Here is a 22758-nt window from a genome sequence, read left to right as displayed (position 1 = left end):
GGATTTAAAATATATATAACAGCTGCTTTTTAAATAGAAAGTCTAATTATGCCTATGATTACATTCACTTTGATTAGTATGCATACAAATCCCTACTCTCCTTGTGTATTCAAGCTGAGATACGGATCACTGGAGCTAAAATTCAAGAACAAAAGAATAGCTTGAGAGAATGTATGGTTAGACCAATGGAAAAAAACATCTGGGTTTAATTTCTATCTCTAAAATGCTTAATTTTTCTTTTAGTTACACACAGACTTGGATCCTGGCAGCAGCAAAATCAAGTATATCCTATCAGGAGATGGAGCTGGAACGATCTTTGTGATCAATGACAAGACTGGAGACATTCATGCAATGAAAAGGCTTGACCGTGAGGAAAAAGCTGAGTACACTCTAACTGCTCAAGCAGTCGATAGGGACACAAATAAACCTCTGGAGCCTCCTTCAGAATTCATTATTAAGGTTCAAGACATCAATGACAATGCCCCAGAGTTTGTTGATGGTCCATATCATGCCACAGTTCCAGAAATGTCTATAGTAGGTATGTATGTCTAAATATAAAACAAACTTTGGTTACTTACTCTTTAAAATAGACCAGTATGCCACTGAATTGTTGATGAATAAGAAGATATTTATTATGTTGTTAGTGCTAATTTGCRTATTTTCAAATCTCTTCTTGGGCAAAGCTTTCATCTGTAGCACAACAGTAGAGTCCCTTAGCAGTAAGAAAATGACTAATAGATGTATTAATGTGTCGTTCTTTGTTCAACATCACTTTAATGGGCTAAATTTATATTCCCCTWATGATGCTGTAGTTAGAGATATGTTATTCAGAAGGATTTATCAAGATTTGTTCCAACATGACACACTAATCCTATTGATGTTTAATTATCTGTGTATTTTCATATACAGATGTAGCAGTATGTTGATACATACTTAAATTTGTTTTCCTCTAAGTGCAACTGTAATAAGGAATAAACACTGAAATGAAAGGTGCTGTGTCTGGGAATTGGTGGTTATACTCTGAAGTGGACTTAACCAGTTACCCATATGATTTGCAGGGAAGATGGAAGGTGAAAAGAGAAAACTACAGAAAAAGATGATAAAAAGAAAAATTAAGTGTATGTTGGAGGAAGGAAGAAAGACAGTATTAGGAAATAGTCTTTGTAATAAATTTTACTTATTAATTTCCTGATGGATTAATATATTGGGTTCATTTTTGCAGAGTTAGTCCCTTGTTCTGTATTTGCAAACGTACAAGTATGTACCTACAGGGGTATATATTTATGTACTGAGSCCCTCATCCTCTACAGATACACGTGTATTCACTAAGGTAGATGGAAAGTAAACCCATCAAACCAATATAATCAATTTCTCATAAACATTCATATAAGCAAAAACATTAATATCTGAYCATAAGATGTAGAGTCAACTCTAGTGTTTTCTGGTATGAAGTTGAAGGTACTGTGCTTTTTAGCAGTTTGTCTACATCTGTTAAAGCAAGATAACTGAAGGAGTGCCAAGTCACTTGGCAAAAGAAAGCAGCACCCTATCAAAAAGTTTCAAAAATGCTCTTGGTCTTATGRTGGCTAAAAGAGAAGGAATGTGAGGAGCAGAACCATCTCCTTGTTGATATTCAGTACAAAGAATTGTGCCAGGTCCTTTTCAGATGTGAGCATGGTGTGTTGACTAGACCGTGATAGTTGAGGTTGCATCCCYTTTTTTTTTTTTCCCTAATCAGCTATTCTCCTTCAGATTTTCGTATCTTCGTTGCATTGAATTGCTTGTGCTGAAACTGATATGTGAATTTTCAAGTCTGTGTGTCAATTCTTTTACCAAAACACAGGTTTAACATGTTAAATTGCTTTTAATTATACAGCAGCATAAACATAATGTGGACCTGGTTTTAGGTGATACTTTTGCCAAACTCTAAGCAAGAAAATGGCTTAATTAAATTAGAAAGGAGAGAGTAAGAGAAGAAAGGAGGGAAAGAAAAGGCAGTTAATCCATATACAAATGGGACTTACTTAGTATTCCAGGGAAAAAAAGGAAAACTGAGGTATACRCAGGCAAAGAAAGATGGTTTCCAATCATAAAGGCTACTATAAAAATAATTTGTACTCATACATATGGGCAGTTTTTTACGATCATTAGTAAAGACATGCTCCTTATCCAAGGAGCACTCTAAATAAAATTAGAAAAAGTATAGGCAGGAAACTAGTCAGAAGATCAGATAAATAAAAATATAGGGAGTTGGTTAATTACCATACAGTTTTAAAGATGGTGCAGTGAGTACAAGAGAAGGTTAAAAGGTAAACATTAAAAAAAAAGAGAGAAAGTGAAACAATCCAGAGAAATATTAGGGTGAAAGAGAGAAGGGCAAGACATGAGAGATGAGTAAAAAGAGAAAGATTAAAGATGGGAAAATTTGATAGAAAGCTATACAAGAAATGCCTAGTACATGGGCAGCTTAGGGAATAGTAAAGGGGGATGACTTTTGCAGGATATTAAAGACAGGTTCTAGTCCGGTTGTTTCCCCTAGCGTTGTTGTTTCTAGTCTAGTTCCAGTCTAGTTTTTCCCCAGTGGAAACGCAGTTTCCACTTCTTCCTTGAACTGCCTTTGAAATTTGCAGTTCTTTACTTATATGTATTCCTATGCTACCTTGAAAAATTTGGTCCCAAATCAGTTTATTTTAACACCACAAATACTGGTAGTAATATGTCATAGGTTACCTCAGAGGCCTTCTATTTAGTACCTTTATTACCAAAACTATGCAAGGTTTGTATTTCTTTGTCTTTTGATCCCTGATCCTTGCATGTTCTTTATATAACATTCTTAATGGTGGCTTAATGGTGGCTTAAGTTTTCAAGCTATTTCTCTGAAGTGCAAGCATATACTGCTGTTCTCTCCTTGCAAAAGAAAACCTAATTCTGAGCTGCCACCCGAAACTTCAGAGCATTACCTGAGTAATGAATGACTGTAAAATCAGCGCAGCATGTATAATCAAGTCTCCCTCTTAATCTGAGATGGAACCAAAATTCAAAACTGAAAAGCTGAAGATGAGAATGTTACCCCTTTACCAGTTTTGCTCTTACTATTTTCTTCAGTCTTCCTCCTTTAACCCACTGATAGCAACATCAAGAGCTGTGCTAAATGATGAACATGCTGTGAATGACTTCAACTTTTTTTAGGTTTTATTTGTCCTCTTAAAATTGCTTTAACTTCTAAGATTTTTAAGGAAGCTCTTCTTCCTTTCAGTGCTGAAGGAATTTCCTTGCTGCACTACATGTATGCCATTTCCATTATCCACTTACTTAATTCCCTTTAAAGAGATCTCCACCCACTGCTAATTTCAGCCTTGACATTTCTACAACACAGTCATTACTAGGCAGTGTTCTTATTCAGGATAACACAAAGTTCTGCTAAACCTTTTCTTTCCTCAAAATGCTGTAACAGTTCTGAATGCTCTGAAACAGAAGAGGAACCTTGTATGCTATATATATRGTACTTATGTAATGAGGATGCAGTACAAGGCATTTTATTTTTGGACCTCTGTGGAAAGCAGTACATAAAATACAGATGAACGCATTAACCTTCCAGAATCCTGTATCATAAATATTGAGATTCTTACACAATGCAGTTTTTCTGATAGATAATACATGCTACATAATACAGCAGATATTGGTCTTATATTTCTTGCTACAAGAGATGCATTATATAAATACGCTGATGGTACTTTTGCATCACTGACTAAAACATAAATGATACTCTCTGGGGATGTGAAAACTGCAGTGTACATGCAAAGCRTCTGTGTGCGTTATGTATGTATGTGTGCATAAGGAGATCATCACACACATACATGGTCATAAGCCAGCCTATTTGATTTTTATGTTATATATCAGTGATATCTGGAAAATCCTGCTTCCCTAGTAAGATAATAGAGGATTTGCAGGGTTTTCCTCCCACTGCTTGGTGCAAAGACGATTAGTATTACAGTGTGTTATCTCCGGTAGCAATGCTGTTCACTTTTCAGCTGTCTTCACAGAACACACACCCACACACGTACTGAGTGGTGTGTACAGTCACTGTGTTCAGAGTTATTTTGAAATAATGTATTTTTCTCTTTGAGGAGAGAGGACCACATTGCAGAAAAAGTTCCGAGACTTAACTTGAGTTTTCCCTTATTTCATCTCCATTTTTTCTTTTTTTATAATAATAATTTCTATATAATTTACATTAGTAAGCCTTGTCCCCCAACTCCAAAGTGATGAATTTGGTTGTGGAAGCTGATGATGCGTATGAGGAATGTCCTCTTCGCTGAAATGGAACATTTTAATCTTTTAATTCTGATACTAATTTTCTTAAGGAATCAAAGATCAAAACATGGAATTTCTGGAATCACTTCATTGTAATAGTATTGCATTTCACAAATGGAAAACAATTTAATTTGTAAAACCTCAGTTTTAGATGTAAAAAAAAACATGCTGGGAATGAAACTTGATTAAAAACCTTCTTAGCAAGACATTCAGCTAAGCTTCAAGGAAGAAGAACCTAGTGACTCATTTCTTTTAATTTTTTTTCAGTGAATTCAGTATATATGCCTGTAATGATGATCACATATCGTATGGATGGATGAGTAATTTTGAAAGATAAGATCCATTAGGGTAAATGGAACTGATTCTGAAGTTTGTTTTTTAAAAATAGCTGAGTATGTTCAGTTTCTGTGTTGCCTTCCCAGCTACTCACAGGTTCATGAATTCCCGAAAAGCATGCTGTAGGGTGGTAATGCAAGCAGAAGTGGGTATCATCTCGCAACAGTATGTATTCGGATTCTTTTTTTTCGAGAGGAATGGGGAGCTGGATTTCATCATTCTATTCTCAGTGAAGCGAAGAGTGTTTAGACAGCTAGCGTCATGTTGAAAGACAGAAGAAGACGGAAGTAGAATGACAAACATGGTGAAATAAAAAAGGGCACAGATGGAAAAAGAACAAAAGCAATAGGGGAAGAGAATTCTCTCATAGTTGGCCTGGATTCAGATAAGCATCCAAACTTTATATGAATTTTCAGAAGTAATCTCCAGATATTAAAATTTCCCTGTCACCTAGTCATAGCCACCGTTTCCCTCCTCCTCTCCCCAAATAAAATATGTAGAGTGGAATTCAGTGTGCCATTGCTCTAGAAGTGCCTTGCCTTTAATATCTCATAATATTAACAAAATGAAAAAGCCTCAGAATAATGCTTTGTTTTTTAAACACTTCAGTGGATCCTGTTTATGGGGAAAAGGGTCTGTACTGAAAAAGGTTTAGTCTTTCAATTGAGTCAGAGTATCAATTCTCAATTTTGGCACAAAAGTATTTACAAAAGCCATGTCTTCCTTTGGAGCAAAATTTGCCCTTGATTGCACCACTGTAAAAAAGAAGTCATTCAATCTTTTTTTTTTTTCCCACAATAACAGATCAGACTTATAAATATAGCCACATATACTGAAGCACACCATACACAGTGCAGTTTTTCTTTCCAGTGCTTGCAAAGATGCTAATTCTACTCCAGTTACAAATTGTTTGCAAAAGGACAAAATCTGCTAGATATGAAATCAGCATAAAATGTCTGATATAAATAATGATAAAATAAGTTGATAAATTGGAAAGTTGTAATAAAAACCTGAGATGAAGCATTATCAAGATCCAGCACAATCATGCTCTATTTTTTTCTTTATATTCATTGATTTTTAAGGCACTGCGCAAAACTGTTAAATCAATGATAGTTTGTCACAAAATTGTAGAGTAAAAGGACTATGTTACTGGGGTCAAATACAAATTAGCCCAAAGGGTAAATGCAAAGGTAGTGCAAAAGCTAAGGAGAGAAGCAGCAGATGTTGTAAAATACGGCAACAATGTAACAGCTGTTAGAAAATGTATATCATAATGTTGTCTTGTTCCTCTACTTSTTCATCTTGTGCATAATCAACTTCATGAACTGTGGTGCTGAAGAGCATCTACACGAGGAAATTATTTAGGGAGTCCGTGTGTGTTTAAATCTTTTCTGTACATTCTGTGTGACTGAGAGAAGGTTCCAAAAGCAGAGTCATAAGTAGCTTCCAGTAATGGATTGGGATATGTTCACTGCCAAGACAGTGTCGTCCCTTATTTGACTTGTTATTGAGGCTTGAGAGAATACATTGCTAAATATTTGTTTTTATTTTTGTGCTTTCTATTTCTCATGAGGTCTGATTAAATATGTCATTAGCTTTTTATTGTTTTTAAATGGTAATTATGAGCTTGAGGAGCATAGATGAAGTTATGATATTGTTCTTTAGAGATTTATAATCTGACCCTTTAGTTTAACCAACCTTTACATTCCTGAGTGTACTGAGGTATTTTATTGACTTCATACAGAGCTGCTAAAATTAGTAGCAATGGCAGCAAGTCAGGCAGAATTGTCAGGTTCTGAAGACATTGTTTAATTCTTAGAAATAAGCCTTAAATTGCCTGTGCAAAGTGTGGAACTATGAATGTGTGATGATTCCTTAGACAACTTTTTTCCTATCTGTTAACAGTCATCAATTTTTCACTTTTTTTTTTTTAACTCACATATTTCCTTGTCTTGGAAGGTACATCGTGCAAACGACACATAGTGAAGATAAAACCATTTGGATCAGAATTTAAGTCATAGCTCTTTCTAGAGCACCATGTAGAGGAATACTTCTTTGTATGATAGTCCTGGCTCATAGGATGAGGAAAGAAAGACATAGCTATATGTTGATCATAAGATGCCAGACAGAGAGAATTTTGGCACTTAGTTACATGCTTTTTTAGTTCTATATAATCTCCAGGAATCTGTCCCATAATCATTTTTTTTCAGATGATTCTTGTCTCCAGATAGTCACAAGCAGTTTGTTCCCAGTATTCTGAATCTGAAATTCTGTTTTTGTGTTTGCTTTCATTTATGCATATTAATCGCATGGTAGTATTTCTATTCTATGACTGCATGAAAATCTTTGACTCAGGTTTCTGATACATTCTCTTTTGGCTCTAAATTTATGACTACTCTTGACAAGGCAATTCCAAGTTATGAAGAAAATTACGAAGAAAAAAAAAGTTTAAAATAGTGGTAGGTTTTTTGTTTTGTATTCTTTAAAACATGTCATTTCATTTTTCCAGAGCTATGCTTGTGATATGTGCCATTTTCTGGCCAGTGGATAATACCTAGCTGGAAACCAGACAGATGAGTTGAAGTAGACCAGCAGAGATTTCTGCCAAACGGAGGCTCTGTGAAATGCCCCAGAACTATGGACAGGAATGTATTCTCTGTTTTCCCATTGTGGGAAATCTAGAGAAGTTCTAATCATGAGATACATTGTTCTAAGTCAGAAAATTAAATTCATTGTAGTAATACATACTCATAGGAACTTACATTAGTATTATTTATATCATTCTGTTAACACAAAAGATTTAGGCTTAGAACACTGGGGACCAGTGCTCTTCAAACTCTGTTAATTCAGATGGGACTGTGTTAGATGTCTCTTTGAGGGACATATTTGACAATTGGGAAAATGAGATTCAGATCCATTTCAGAATCCATTTTTTTCTAGCACTCGGTCATTTCCCCCTCTTCCCTCCCAGTGCCATTGGTACCTCTGTCTTTGTTTAGTTGCTGAATCTGCAGCACTTAATGTTTCTTCAAGATGAGCAATTGCCTGTGGAGCTGATGTCGATACGGCTTTCTCGTGAGCCAGCCTATAGAACGCTGCTGGGCGTCTGATCCGACTGTACCCTCTCCCTGGGGCCCAGATGGGCTCTCTGGCCATATGCTTGCTCCACAGTGGCCTGAGGGAGCAATATTTCAGGGTCTGCTCTCACAACCTGGATTATAGTTGCTGGCTTTATTGGCTTTCCTCTACCAAACAAAGCAAGCAGATCGTAAAAGCTTCTGTTTTCGTAACAGATAGTTATAATTGAAAGATTTTCTCCTGTACATGGTAAGGGACACTTTATTACTCGCTTATATTTTTATAATATCTACCTGAGCATAACCTGAACCTTCCATTGAAGTCAAGCATTACCCTTTTCTTTTCTTTTTTCTTTTTTTTTTTTTTTTCCTTACTTGGAAGTGTATTGTAATATATTCTACAGTGATCGTGCAATTTTACTGTTTTTGCCTGGGGACCTCACAGAATGAATGCTGATGAAATAGTCAGTTGATTAGAGACAACCATTCTTTCAAAAAGTCTTGAGCAAAAAGAACAGCTATTTCCCACATCTCTCACAAATATCAGTTAATATTCCATAGTGAAGGAGATATCTAAAGGGAGAATTAAAAAAAAAAAAAGAAAAGAAAAAAGAAAAGAAAAGGAAACATAACTCTTTAAGGCAAACATAAGATGTGTTTTACGCTTCTACTGTTGCCTGTGATGTTCCAGACTGTGTTCTAATCCTAACAAACAGTCACCCAGGGGAATTTTATAAAGGAATACCTGCAGGCTCTCCAATGGCACCATTTTATAAGTTGTAGCAAGAAAGACCTTAAAACTGAAAGACATTGCCCTTCTTATTACGTTCACGTGAACTAAATCCGAGCAATAGGTAACCTCAGAAAGGACAATTGCTGAAGAGTTACCTGTATCACTAGATCTACATATGTATTTCCTGAGTTGAACCTTTTCTGTCTCCAAGAGATCATATTAAAAGCAGTATCAGAGTTCTGAAACACTTAGTTTATGCACAAAAAATTATAAAATATGCAGCTTATTATGTTTCACAGCCACACTTTCTGCAGCCCTCATTATACAGTTGTAAAATGCCGAAGGCTGCCAGCTTGCTCCGTTGTCTGCATGCTGTACAGAAAGCAATTTTCTCCTATGCATAGCAAGCACCTTGCAAAGTTCTGTAGTAGTACAATACAATATATTTTTTCCATTTGTCACACATGACAAAAAGTCCTTAGAGTGACACATGAACAATTTAAAAATAGTGTTGTGTTACATGCTGTAGGATATTCAATAGTTCAAAGACTTTGACTCATACACGTGTTGCATGATATTAACATCTTTGAAATATTTCATTCATTTTCTAAACTATCTACTTTAAAAATTGTATTAAGATATTTGTAACATTTGGTAGAAGGAGCTCAGATTCCTCTCATATGGACCTAAACCTGACTTTATATCCCAGAGGTACATGCATGAAAAGTTTRAAGTTTCCTGGTGGAAACTATTTCTTGCATTTTTCTGCATGGTTGTTTATAATTTATCTAGTGGTAATTTCCTACTGTTGACTAAACTGCTACTGTTTGATTCTCTGAGACCCCTTCCAAAAATCAGATTTTTCAGATGTTAAAGCTTTTTTAAAAGATTTACCAGTTCTTTTGGGCAGCATCTATTATTTTTTGTAGGCCTGTAGAATCAGAGGGTTCTCAAATCTCTGTTTATATGAAGTATATCAATTGCAGAGTGATTCTTTCAGAAAGTGTAAATGAGTGTAAAGTGAAAACAGAACTCTTGCAAGGTTGGCACTTGTCTGGTATGTTGGTGTGCCAGGCTACTCGTTTGAGTTCCTGGCAGGTTGATATTATAGGCTGGTATGGCCTATTTTGGGTACCTACACGTAAGAAGTAGTCATGTGATCCAAATTTAGGCATTTAAATTGGTTGGATGGTTTACTTTGAATTCCTATCTAATCAACCAAAAAAGATCCCACAAGAGAGCAATTCAAAGCAAAAACCTACACTGTCTTCTTCCACTGAAAAGAGCAGAAGCCTAGTGCAACTAGTTACTTAATTTAGCCAGCCGAGCCTAAAACTGAATTGTGTAAATAACCTTCTTTTCCTCCTTCCTCACCTTAATCATCATAAACAAGATCATGACAGTATCACAGTATTTCACTACTTAAAGTCAGATAAATTAYGACTGGGAAAGACAAATTACCCTATTAGTTAATCTTCCTGTCTTTCTAGGGTTTTCCCTTAGAATACATTATCTGGTGTCCTGTGCAGTAGAGTGAACTCTTCAGTGAGGAGGATTCTGTTATTTCCCTTGGGGAGCTATTCCTCATTGTATGATTTCTCATTGAAAGGAAGCTTTTGTTGTTTTTAACTGCTTGCAGAAGATTAATTGAAGCCTTATATCTATCAGTGTGTTTATGTGGTCCTCATCACTCACGTATCTGTATCATGGCTATATACTATAGGTATAGAAGAATATATCCTTGCTTCCTCTCTCTGTAGCAAGTCAAGCATCTTTCCTTTTGTGGACCATTCTGATCCGTATCTCTATCTCTCACCACCACTTAGGGTGCCATCTTCTACTTCCACTAAGCTTCTGTTACTGTAAGGTGTCCAGTGAACAGTTAAAAAGCAAATACTTTTATATTTTATCTTCCAACAAATCTGCACAAGATCTCAGGCGTCTGTTCTGAAAGCAATTTCAAAGTAATCCTTGAAACTCTTCTTTTCCGTGGTACCTACGATACCACTTGACAACTAGGCCGGGCTGTGGCACCACTGTGTGCTGACAGCATTGCTTCTCATGATGATTAACATCCTCTCTTCATTTCCTTGTCTTTCTTCAGGTGTCTGTCTGCATTTGTCTGTTTTCTGATACTTGGCTCATAGACTCTTTGGAGAGAAGATTTTCACGCATTGTGAGATCTAATCCATGTATTGGGCTTTTAGAGCTTTGGAAATATAGTAACTATTAATAATAAGAAGAATATATTGAAGTACACATGTAGAAGGTAGGAGTGAAATAAGATATGATCTGCGAAACACCTTAAGCAATCATACAGCATACACATATGTGTAAGTGTTTGCACAATCTATTTCAAATACTTGTGCATCTGAATACACAAATATATGTCTACATATGCAACAAGCTATGCAATTTAAAATACCAGTCATAATATTCTACCTGTATTTTAAAGAGTTTTGTATTTATTACGTTCTGGAGTGTGTCACACAGATTTCTAGTCCATATACCTACTGTGTATTTGGCTACTGAAATCTCTAACTAAAACGTTTTGTGTTTAGAGAGTCTCATGTAGAATAATATAGGACAATGAAGCTTAAAACTGTGCTTTTACCTTTTAAAATTTCAGCAAAATGAAAAACAAATAAGAATAAGTTTCTTCAGCTTTGAGGCAGTGATAATTTGCATGTCAAGAAGTTACAGAGGTTTTTATGAGATTATTGCAGTTTTATTCAATAGTTACCATGTTATTCAATAGTTATGCTACTAGTTATTCAATAGTTACCATGACAACAACTGTCATGCTACCTGTGAGATTATAGCAAAGAGGGACAGTAAAGAAAAGGCTTCATTTTGGAAGGAATGCTTATCTGACCTACTGAGTACAGACAATGCTTTGCTCTGACCACTCCTGACTGCACAGCTACTATCAGCCAAACTCAAAATCTAGCTGAGATTTTGAAGCGTGGTGATCCTCTTAGAAAAACAAAACACTTAGTAATGAATGGTAGGTCTTTTTAATGCAAATGCACGCTTAATACCCTGTCAGATTGGTAATCAGATGCCCTGAATGAGACAGAGATTTCAATCTGTCAAGATTTGGGAAGAGGGGGGAGGAAGAATGGATGAGACTAAAAAGGGCATCAGAAAAGCAAAGAAAACAGACGTCTCAGGAAAAATGAGGAAACATAGTCCCACTAGGTTGCATTATGGTCACATTTTTTATTTTTACCAGCCATTACAATCTTTCAGAAAAATGGCTGCTTCATTGAATATGGATTCATGTAAATTGCAAGCACTGACTATGTGTTATGTCCTCTAGAACATGCAAGTTTTCTTTTTTTTTCAGTATGCACGTTTCACTGCCACTCAAAAAAATCTGCTTTCCTACTCCCTGTGGCAGTATATGCATTTTTCTTTCTGACTAATGTGCAGAATCTGTACCCTGACTTGCACATAAAAACACAGCCAAAACAACAGAACACTAGCTGAGCACACACATCTTATTTTTATGAAGGCTTTTAATCTTAGCTTGCCGGTAAACACAGGCTTTCTTACCTAGCCATATAAAAATACTTTTATTGTTAATTGTGTCTTTGATTGTTGGGCTGTTGCAATGAGAAACTATGAAACCTGACACTGACAGAGTAAAACAATCAGCAGTGGTTAATAGCGAAATCACATTAGAAGTGTTCATTAATTAAAATCTGTTGAATCTCTTTGCAGTCCATATTTAATCACAGGGTCATTAGCATTGCAGATATGTACCTCAGAAAAAAATTCAGAAAGTTTTTAAATGAACTTAAAATTTGCCTCATCTATCTAGACATGATTTTGTATTACTTTACATAAGACAATATTAGGTACATAAAAAATGAAACAGTGATTATGTTGTTGGGACAGATTATATAATACTGTTATATTATTATAATTAGGACAACAGTGACTTGGCCTATAATAGTGGCTTTCTTGTAAAAATGGCACCATTTCAAATTTATAGTCCCTAGCTAAATGAGTTTGTTGTAGCATTGACAAAGAAACAAACACATGGCAAATGCAGTCAAAATTAAACACAACCAGAAACCTTGGCTGTTTATTTGCTGGATAGAACCCAGAACACTATTTATCAAAGAGCATATACTTAATAAGTGTTCCTTCCTGGATTCAAACTGCTTTTTTCAATGCAAAGTTTTTATCTTCAAAACTTTAAGCACATTATGCATGTAAAAATATTTGTATACATGTAGTTTATAACTGTAGTGTCTGTAGTGGAGTAAAATCCTACTTAAACATTGATAATCCAAAGCTCTAGTCCAAAGCATGGAGAGTTCTGCTGCATTAGGGAGGCTGCCTAAATAATAGCCACTGTGGCTGTGAGTTCCTTTTATCTACAGGGCTTTTTCTCAGTCAGGAATTTATCAGTTCTTCAAAACTTTTGTTCACGCTTAGCTGAAAAGGAACTAAGGATGTGAGTCCGTCAGTTGTGGGGGTGGGATAGTTTGCTAGGTTCTTCTGGACTCTTAGCACCTCACACAGGGATCAGAGCAGCACTGAGGTAGCAACGTCTTCTGCAGCTACAGAGAGGAACAAGTTTGCTCCTTTAATTCCATATCATTGCCGGTATGAACATGTTAATGTGGCATATTTCACATCTACAGAAGACTGAACGTGAGTTACAGCATGAAACAAAGATTTCAAATGAGAGGTGATTAAACTATGTAGAAACTTAACTATATAATTTCAATAGTGGAAATAATTTCTTTGATCTCTGTTTCATGATTACTTACATCYGTTATAAACAATTTTCATCAATCAGATTGCTGGGAGTACATTACTAAATCTGAGAGACCTTCTCAGAACTGTGTGTGATGGTCTGAACTGAGTGTAGAGTGGCAGACTGGCAGTGTGAGAAACTGGTTCTAGGAGCTGGGAGAGCATCTTATTCTTCAATAGTTTTATTAGGTGAGATTATAGTTACACTTCAAGTGATCTCTGAGGAAAAGAAAAAGGGTATGCCATTTTTTGCCTCCTTTTGCATATACAAACAGTATACTGGGAATACTGAAAAATTTCCCCGAGTGAGGTGTTATCCATCCCCTCAGACACTCCAAAGTCCTCCCAGCTCCATATCCTCCTTGATGCTGGAAGTGGCAAGGTATGAAAGCTTGAGATGGAAGCTGTGTAGTGAGATGCAAGTAATCTTTAAATATGCAAATATCCTTCCAAATAATTTGCATGTACTGTAATGCACAAAGCTGCACAGAGCTGTGGCAGCAATGTGCCTCCCCTACATTCCCAAACAGAGAGAGAATAAAAGAGAGTGCAATGCAAGGAAAGGACAAAAGCGTCTCCTCCCCCTTCTGTTTACTGTCCCTGTCCTGAAGCAAGGTGTAATTTGGATTCAGCAACACAAAATGTGAGAAGGAAGAGGAAGCTGTTTTTATGGCACACCTAGAAAGGGGGGATATTTTGGTGGGTGCTGTAGTTCTTTTCCTTTCTAAACATGTCTCTGCTCATGAGAAACATAATGCAGTCCTTAACCTCTCTTTCTCTCGCTCTGTAGACACTGTCTTTGCTGTTAGCCTAATTAATGTAATCATTATATTTTTAAATCCTCAAAAGAAGTCTCTGCAGCAACACTGAATTTCATTCAATTTTGCTTATTACATAAACAGAATGTGCTATGTTGCCCACGAAGTAAAATGGGCAATTTTTTCATTTTTTTTCCTTCAGACAGACTATGGCATGTGTAACTCTGGCTAGACTACAGATCCCTCAGTGGCAGAGACTCATTTCAGAAACAATAGATGTTGCCCTGACTCTGTCACTCTGGCCACATCAAACCATTATTATGGCTGGAAGCCAAGGGAAGAAAAAAGAACCTTTTTTATTATTGCTTTTCTATGCAATTGCTGTAACTTGGCAAAGTCCTTTCAAATGTGATTTTGCAAATCTTAAATGCAACATATTATATTGTATTATTAACCTTGTATTTCATATCCCTTTGATATGATTCCTTTGCAAATGCTTGAAGTCTACACAGATCTATCAGGTAGCTTTAAATGCATTCTACAATGTTAAATATTACAGATACTGAAAAGGTTTTTCTTTACCCAGAAATTTGGTCCACTGGTATATATCATCTTGAAGGAATATGTTTTGTTTCATAAAAGTAATGTTTTAAGTTATTACTGCTGATCTTTACTCTTTTGTTATTGTCATAAACCTCACAAATTTCTTTAGAATTTTGAGGAAAATATTTTTTGTTTCAAATTATTTATAAATCACAATTATGTAAATTTCTAGTAAGAGTTTAAATATTAATTTTATTTATATATTCTTTATATTCAGGCACCTTTGTTACTAAAGTAACAGCTACAGATGCAGACGATCCAGTTTATGGAAATAGTGCTAAGCTGGTTTATAGCATTCTGGAAGGACAGCCTTACTTTTCTATTGAGCCACATACAGGTAAGTGACCCCAAATTTTGAATCTCTGGGTTATATTTACACAAGTGAATGCACCTTGTATGTATTTCATATCATATACTTAAACAGGGAACATCAGTAGGCATCTTTCAGCATAACTGAGCTGCAATGCACATCTCATTTGTATCTCATCAGAATCTGATCATGAAAAGACAAAGAAAAATCTGTATTACCAATAATGCAAGTAATGGTGACACCAGTATTACAGAAATTGCTGAAGCAAAACTGAAGGTAGTGGAAGTGCTGTGTGATTTACAATTGATTAGGGATTGAAAGACTTGGCTGAATGAATTTAATGAACATAATACAATTTTCAATATGAGACTATATCCATCTATGAGTATATCCAATGTACAGCTTAGCTTGGGATTTTTAGTGAATATATGGTGTGTTTTCATTAAAAATGTTTTTTCTTTCTTGATTGAAAAGGTTTGGGGAAAGAAAGAAACTGATACTGAGTGATGGTAGGAAGTTTTATTAGCGTGCATTTAAGATGACTTTATTTCTCTGTGGCTTTAAAGCCTTGAGTGAAGTGCCAGTAAATCCATTCCCTCTTTCTTTGTTATACATATGTTGTACTTGCAGCAAATTCATTTAGTTATGTCTGAGAAGTGTTCTTTTAAATTATTTGATATTTTTATATTCTTTTACCTGTTACTAGAAGCTGCTTTTAATCACTAAAAGTTATTAAGTCGCTAAGGAGAAGAAAAGTATAACTCATTCTAAAGTATGCTAAAATCACCTGAATTTATGCTGCCAAAAAGGAGTCAAGTGTGAGTAAAACATCTCACAATCATGCAGATTAACAAAATTATGAAAGAAATGCTAGAAAAATTTACTGAAGGATATTTCTGGTAACAATGAAACTTAGTGTCCTAAGTTTTCTGACCAATATTAAACAGCTCTTTTAGACTTCGTGATGTTACATGGGAAGAATTATTTCATTTTCCCAGAAATGCCTTAATTTGCAGGGACCTTGTTAAAGTGTGTATACGGATAAGTGGGATCACTCCATTAAAGTATTTTCCTTGGGTTGAAAGAAAGCTGTATGAGAATGAAAGCAGTCCCTGCAATATGATTCATTTTTTAATTTATGCTTCATATAAAAATATGAGATTTACAAGAAATAAGTCTTAACAGCATAATGTAAACACAGTAATTTTCCTCAAAAATAAGCATGTCAAGTGGATTATCATTGAAGCCCCTTACTTCATGCTGGCTGATTTCTTAGATTTCTAGTTTAGGATAGATTCCTGACCATCAAGTAGCAGAATATATGATTCGTTTTTCCTTTATATTACAAATGATAGTGTGCAGTAATGAGTTCAGGTAACTGTATTGGTTCTGCAGTGTTTGCAGCATCTAGTATGAACTCATCCTCAGACACAAGAATGTTACAAAAAGAAAACAAGTCACTGTTACTGAGGAAGAAATACTGTAATGGAATAAAATGCAGTAACCAGTTTCTTACTTTGAGTATCAGGAAAAAATAACAAGGAGCAATACCTTTAAAACTGTAAAATCATTTTTTAAGGAAAGCAGTGAAGCTAAAATAACTGAGAATACTTGAACTTAGATTGAGTAAACCACTAGAAAACATGCCATATAAAATACAGCATTAATCAGAGGATAGGTTAGATGTTGGCTCTCTCTGTCACCATTTTCTTGGGTTCTACAAGGGAAGTTCRTGAAGTACATACTTACAGTCCTTTAGCTGTTATCATAAGCTTTCACATAGGAGCTGAGAAGTGTATCTTCCATCTAGAGAGAAGATTTTTCCACTTCTTTGACACAAAATAGCCTTAAAGAAAATATTCCAAAACTAAAAAACTGTTTAATTTGGCTTAGGTTTATTATTTGTATTGCATTAAAATCTTATGCTTAATACAATGAAATAACCATTCATCACCTAGGAAAGTGATTTCCGTTATCATGAAAGCCAAAGCAAACTCCAGAGGTTTTTGGTGAACCTGAAAATCATGATTTTTCTCCTGTTTCAGTAGCATTAAATTCCCACTCCTACCTTCATTTCTAGTTATCAATGTTCCTTTGAGTAGCAGTTCAGTTAGCATGAAAATGACGTGTTACTTTCTAAAGAGAATTTAATCACAAAGAATTCAACTGCAGCTTTACCACAGTTTCTGAGTATGTGGCTTCATAGTATGGAGCTGCTTTTGAATGAATAAGTGGTTTTGGATTCCTCCCTTTTCTCCAACTATGTAGGACATGTAGATTACATTCTTCTCTAAAGCAATACTGCTGAATGGGTTTGTGTACTGGGGCCATCTGCTCTTTCTGTGCCATCTATATGTAMTGGCCCTCATCTGTAGTGTAACTACAGTACTACTTGCATGGCTACCCACAGAATAGTTTAAGCCTACTCTAAGTTTGGAGTATGCAGATGGTTCTATCTGTTATTTATAATACCTGATATTTTCAAATTTGCTTTATTTGTTACTGTCTTTGTTCTTCATTCACTTAGGGAAACTTATTAGTCGTCTTACGTGTCAAATTGTATAGAGCCCTCCAGTATAGATTTGTTGTTTAGAATATGTAAACTACATAAAATGTAATAATTAAGCAAACCAGATACAAGTATATGTATATGGCTGCAGCCGTATATTATACAGAGTATACAAATATTACATCTAGAATTGTGTTTTCTCCCCAGATGATATCACGATTTTAAGGAATAGAATATGTTAAAGTGATTCCCTTAAAAATGTTTAGATTTTCCTTCAGTCATGGGAGAGTATCAAAAGTTTAAGTTCAGCTCTTTAGGTCTAAATGAGTGGCCTTTTATTAACTTTGTTTTTTAAAAATCGAGGACAGATTTAGATCTGAGCAGATACCAGCTGCAGTTTTTGGCAAATTTTCCTGCTATCTTGATATTAACCAAGTTTAATCCTTCTTTGAACCACATCGTTAGTTGCAACTAAGACATTACTCTCAACTGCCTTGTTGAAATAATTCTGTAATGCTAGGTGCACAGAAATAAGTACTAGTAAGTGACCTATAAAATAATGATTTTCCATTACCTTAGATGAAAAGTGCATATATGTAGAGTACTTCTGTAGTTCTAGTTTACAAATTCTATTCTATGAGTTATAGATACAGGAAAGAAGATAATTCAGAAGTTATTTTTCATTCAGTGCTATAAATATGGCTTGGAGTAAATATGATTTTTTGATGGCTTGTTCTAGATTTAATTATTTTTCACTTTCCATAGGTGAATTTTAATAGGATCACTGGTTCATTGATAAAGAGCAAAARTAATACATTATAAAAATGCAGATTCAGATTTTCTATGGAAGGTTCAACATATAGTGAGATGATATCAAATTAGTAATTTAACCTTCATTGGACTAAAATATATTCCATAAATCATTATTGTTACGTCCGACTGACTGATGTCAGATTTGCTGACTAGTCGCGTGTGTATTATTTATAAAGGTATATAAGTTGTACGTATTCTCTCACAATCCAAATACTGACAATCAAAACGCTGGGGGAAGGGTTTTCTTAAGGCTGCTAAAAGTAGCTAAAGTACAGTTCTTACTTTAAAGATTTTTCAAGGATATTAATCACGACTGTCAGCTTTAAAATAAGATTATCATAATGGAACATAATATGAAGTGACACTGTGTTCTACAATATAGGAATGGCATATAAAATACATTTTCAGCTGTGTCTGACTTATTTACATTTCATATGAACTTACTTAAATAATATCACTCCTACACATAGCTAAAATAGTTACATGAACAAGACAAATTAAGCCAAATATCTTACTCTACTGGAAAATTAATTTTATTATTCAAACATAAACCCTTACCATATGCATATAAAAATCAATTTTTAAAGCTGCCATCTTGGATAAAGTCACTGGGTACAATGGCCAAAGTTTGATTCAAGAAATCTGAGATGAAAATAGAAGATTTAGAGATATTTCTTTGGAGAGTGAATAATTGATTTTGTTTCTATACTTACACAAAAATGTTTCTCAACATTAATTTCCAGATGAAATTGCATGTGCTTTATTCAACAGAGCTCTAAATGATTTGATATTTGGCCCCTTCTGGACCACGCTGTTACAACTGAGATACCTTGCAGTTCTGAAATCAGAACATAAATGAGTAGGCTTAGGAAGGATGAAGATGGCTCTCTGCAGAAGGCAGTCCTGAATCTTCTCTTTTAATTTAGTCTTTATTATCCTCCTTCATCTAGACCTCAAAATACAGCACAGCAGAATAAAAACAAATATGGTAACAACAGGATAAATTACAGCAACCTTTGAGTTACAGACACTTCTGTGATGTTACAAACTATTTCTTACATCTAAGTTGTTAATGCGTAGTTTATTAGTAATTCTACCCATCAATAACTACTCAAACTGCCCTCAGAATATTGTGTGTTGTACTGATGAGACCAGTCATCATAAAAAAGACTACTGAAACACTGAAGAAAGTTCAAAGCAGGATAGCTAAGGTGAGAGAGACTTAAGAATATGACATATAATGAGAGATTGATTGAACTTAATTTGTATAAACTAGATAAGAGGTGATTAAAGGAGGATATGAAATCACTGTGCAAATATTTGAGAGGTGTTAATAAAAGAGAGGCACAGAGACTGTTTCTGTAATTACTCATGATAAAATGACAAAGTAACATTTTCAAACTAGAGAGAGAGATGGAAAACCAGAGTTTTAATACAGGAAGTAATGTGCAACTGTATGAGGAAGGTCCTGAGCTTCTTAGGAAAAGAACTAAGTCATGTTTGACAGAGTCTTTCCAAACAGCTCCATTTCCAAATAGTTTAGATTTAAACCCTGGTGGGATTAGTGTAAAGAAAGAACRTATTCTACATTAGTCAGAGCCTGGATTGAACTACTGCCTTCTAGCTCATGCTGTCAACTGCTGTTGCTTTGATAACTCTGCCAATTACTGGAGATTTACTTGCAGTTAACTAATTTTTAACTGAAATAATTATAAGGGGTATGAATTGGGATGAATGGGCTTTGTTGTGTCAGAGCTAGTGAGGTGTGTGAACTCTGGCTTTACGTCCATTCGTTTTCCTGAGCAATAATGCAAGTAGGTGCAGTRGCATCCAGAGGGGAGGTTCGTGCAGCGTGGATAGTAGTGTCATTGCTGCTAATGAAGCAGAACGGGCTCCAGCACATGTAGAAACCCCTGGGGTTCATAGTCGGTCGCTTCCGTTACAGTGCCTTCAGCTTCACCTTGACAGCACTTGATGCAATCTGGGTAAGACTCAAGTTGACATGTGATATGTTCACATTTTCAGTCTTCTATGTAGACTCACCTTTATAATGCACAAAGGAGTAACATATGCTATAAAGACGTAGTTTAAAACTGCTTAGGACAACTGCCTATTCGTTCTTAGCTGGGTAAAAACTGAACTTCATACATCAAGAATGGCTGCTAAATCTGTAGCCTTGTGATGGGGTATCAACACTAGATCATTACAGTCCTGCTCATTCTGGAAAATTACGAAAGTGAAAATACAAATATTTGGCTATGGGCAGAACACTGTTTTCCAAATCTCAATGCAACTAAGTTACATAACTAAAGAAGCATTTTCCATTCACTAAGTAGTATACACTGGCAGTAGTGTGGGAAGAACTTAAACTTTTCACCCAGTCTGAAGGTAAAAGTATAAACAAGTTCTTATTGTATATAATGTTAATGAGAAGATGCTTCTGTTGAAATAACCATTCAAACTGTGAGCATTTTTGATTGAAGAAATAATAAAGGCCAAAAAATAAGATAGGATAAACTGTAGGTTATACAAGAAACAAAGAGATTTAATAAAGCAATGTTTGACCCTCATCTCTTCRTTTGACAGAGAGGCAAGCACTGTCATCTTCTCTAAAACTTTAAAAAAAATAAACCTGGTGATTTATCATGCACATTGTTGGCTACTTTCTTAAAAGCACAAAAATGGTAAAAAATCACTCCAAATGTATTATATAACATAATATTTAATTCCTCCTAGTGATTATTTTTACTGTGGCTAATGGCTTTTATCTGAAATTTGTCTACATCTGAGTGTAGTTCAGATGTTCCTGTAATTGATAATTTTTTAGAAAGTTAGCCAATCTAGATAGAGACTGCAGATCTTTTTCCTTTCTTATTAAAATAAAATTCAGAAGCATTAAAACTAAGTAAGAAGGAAGGGTATATGATAATAACCTTTATTAAAATGATTATGATTTTTATGAAGGGTAAATTGAATTAAGAAATAGTGAATTAATATGTCGGTACCACCTCTTCAGAGGATTAGACTTTCTTTAATTTTCAAGAAAGTTTGTAGCAATCTATTCCTTTTTTTAGGAATTATGGTACAGGTTTTCCAGAGGTCTCCAAGTGAACGTTTGTTGTAATGTGCTCCTAAAGCATCGCGGAAATCAGTGCACTTTATGGGGATACAAAGAATGCATCTTGTGGCTCTCTAAGGAAATTACAAGATTGACTTTACAGGAGAGTGGACCCTAAATGACTATTATATTTAGTAATAATCTCCACCAAGATTTTAGCACTGAAGGTAGATCAAAGCAATTGCTTAGCTCTTCCAGAATGAAGAAGGGGAAATTCCAAAGCAAGCAAGCTGAAATAGCAGGAAGTCTTCATCAAAACATGCGAAATGAATAAGATACTTAAGAAAAATTCTTCAGGGTCAAATTCCAGTTTTGCATAGTGCTTGCTTGGTTTTGTTCTATGTTCTCAGTGTGTAGTTTTACAGTGTTACCCTAAAGAGATCCTTAAAAAAAGGGGGGGGGGGGAGAAAATGAAAAGTGAAAAACAAATCTTCATTCCTGTTTTCCTGCTTGCTTCTCCTCTTCCTCTGTGTTGGCTACAGCCTATGACACATTGTTCCTTTTCCACTGATCGTTTTCAGCATGAGATGGTGTATATTCTTCCAAATAGGTTTTTGAAAGTAGTCCACAGGGGTGCATTTTAACCGATTCAAGTTGTGAGGCAGATTGTGCAAATTGCCCGGTGTGTGCATTTAGGGCCACTGTAAAAGTAAATCCCATTCTGCAGCTGTTTTATTTGCTATTGAGCTGTGTGACACCAATAGCTGTTTAGGAAAAGCAACTCAGCTTTAAAAAAAGAAGAAAGGGAATATAGGAAATAGTTTCATTCTTTGAAGAGAGATGTTACTCCTTGATTTCTTCATTTCCAACTCATTTCCTCAAGTTTCCAGCTTCAGTCAGAGCTTATTAGCCAAATTATGATGCAGGTATCTGTTCACTGGTTGTACTACAAGTCCACTGAGGGTTTTCACAGGTTTGCTGAAACATTTTATCCAGAGTTAGAACACATAGAGATGAAGCCTTGTGTTAGATGGTATGGACAAAAGGGATGTGAAGCGAGTATGTAGTGAGTACCCTTGCCCCAAAAGAAGGTCACCTCTACTTCACCTCATTCTTGACAAGTGTTTGTCTGACTTGTTCTTAAAAATTTCTGATAATGGAAATACTATAAATTCTACAGGCAGCCTTCTCTTTCTGCACTTACTTATCTTTTCTGCTAAAAGGTATTCCTCTAATGTTTAACCTGAATCTTTCTTGTTGCAATTTAAACCTACTTTGTGGTTTTCATTTGAGGCCTGTTGTTTTTTCTCTTATCCCCTGTCAAAATGGAGATTAACCTCCAGTAATTTTTACGTATTTAGCTGTAAAGTCTTCTCTCAAATTTCCCCAAATYATGTAAGCCAAATATTTCATCATAGATTTTCTGCTGTTATGCTTGCTGCTTTGGACAGTCCTGATCAGTTCCAACATGGAA

The 22758-nt window shown here is 35.3% G+C and overlaps 1 protein-coding gene across 3 annotated transcripts in view; it reads left to right on the top strand.

Annotated features, from left to right (window-relative positions):
• The window catches only part of CDH8 (cadherin 8), a 129685-nt gene that overhangs the window by 39049 nt on the left and 67878 nt on the right, over positions 1 to 22758 (top strand). For all 3 annotated transcript variants that reach the window (XM_085306496.1, XM_085306494.1, XM_085306495.1), the window contains 2 exons: positions 244 to 538; positions 14812 to 14931. In XM_085306496.1, coding sequence (XP_085162622.1) covers positions 244 to 538; positions 14812 to 14931 — 415 coding nt within the window. The remainder of the gene's footprint in view (positions 1 to 243; positions 539 to 14811; positions 14932 to 22758) is intronic.

Source organism: Rhea americana, unplaced genomic scaffold (assembly GCF_003343005.1).
Source record: "Rhea americana isolate MKP2758 unplaced genomic scaffold, rheAme1 scaffold_24, whole genome shotgun sequence".
Lineage (NCBI taxonomy): Eukaryota > Metazoa > Chordata > Aves > Rheiformes > Rheidae > Rhea > Rhea americana.
This window is presented reverse-complemented; position numbering and strand designations above follow the sequence as displayed.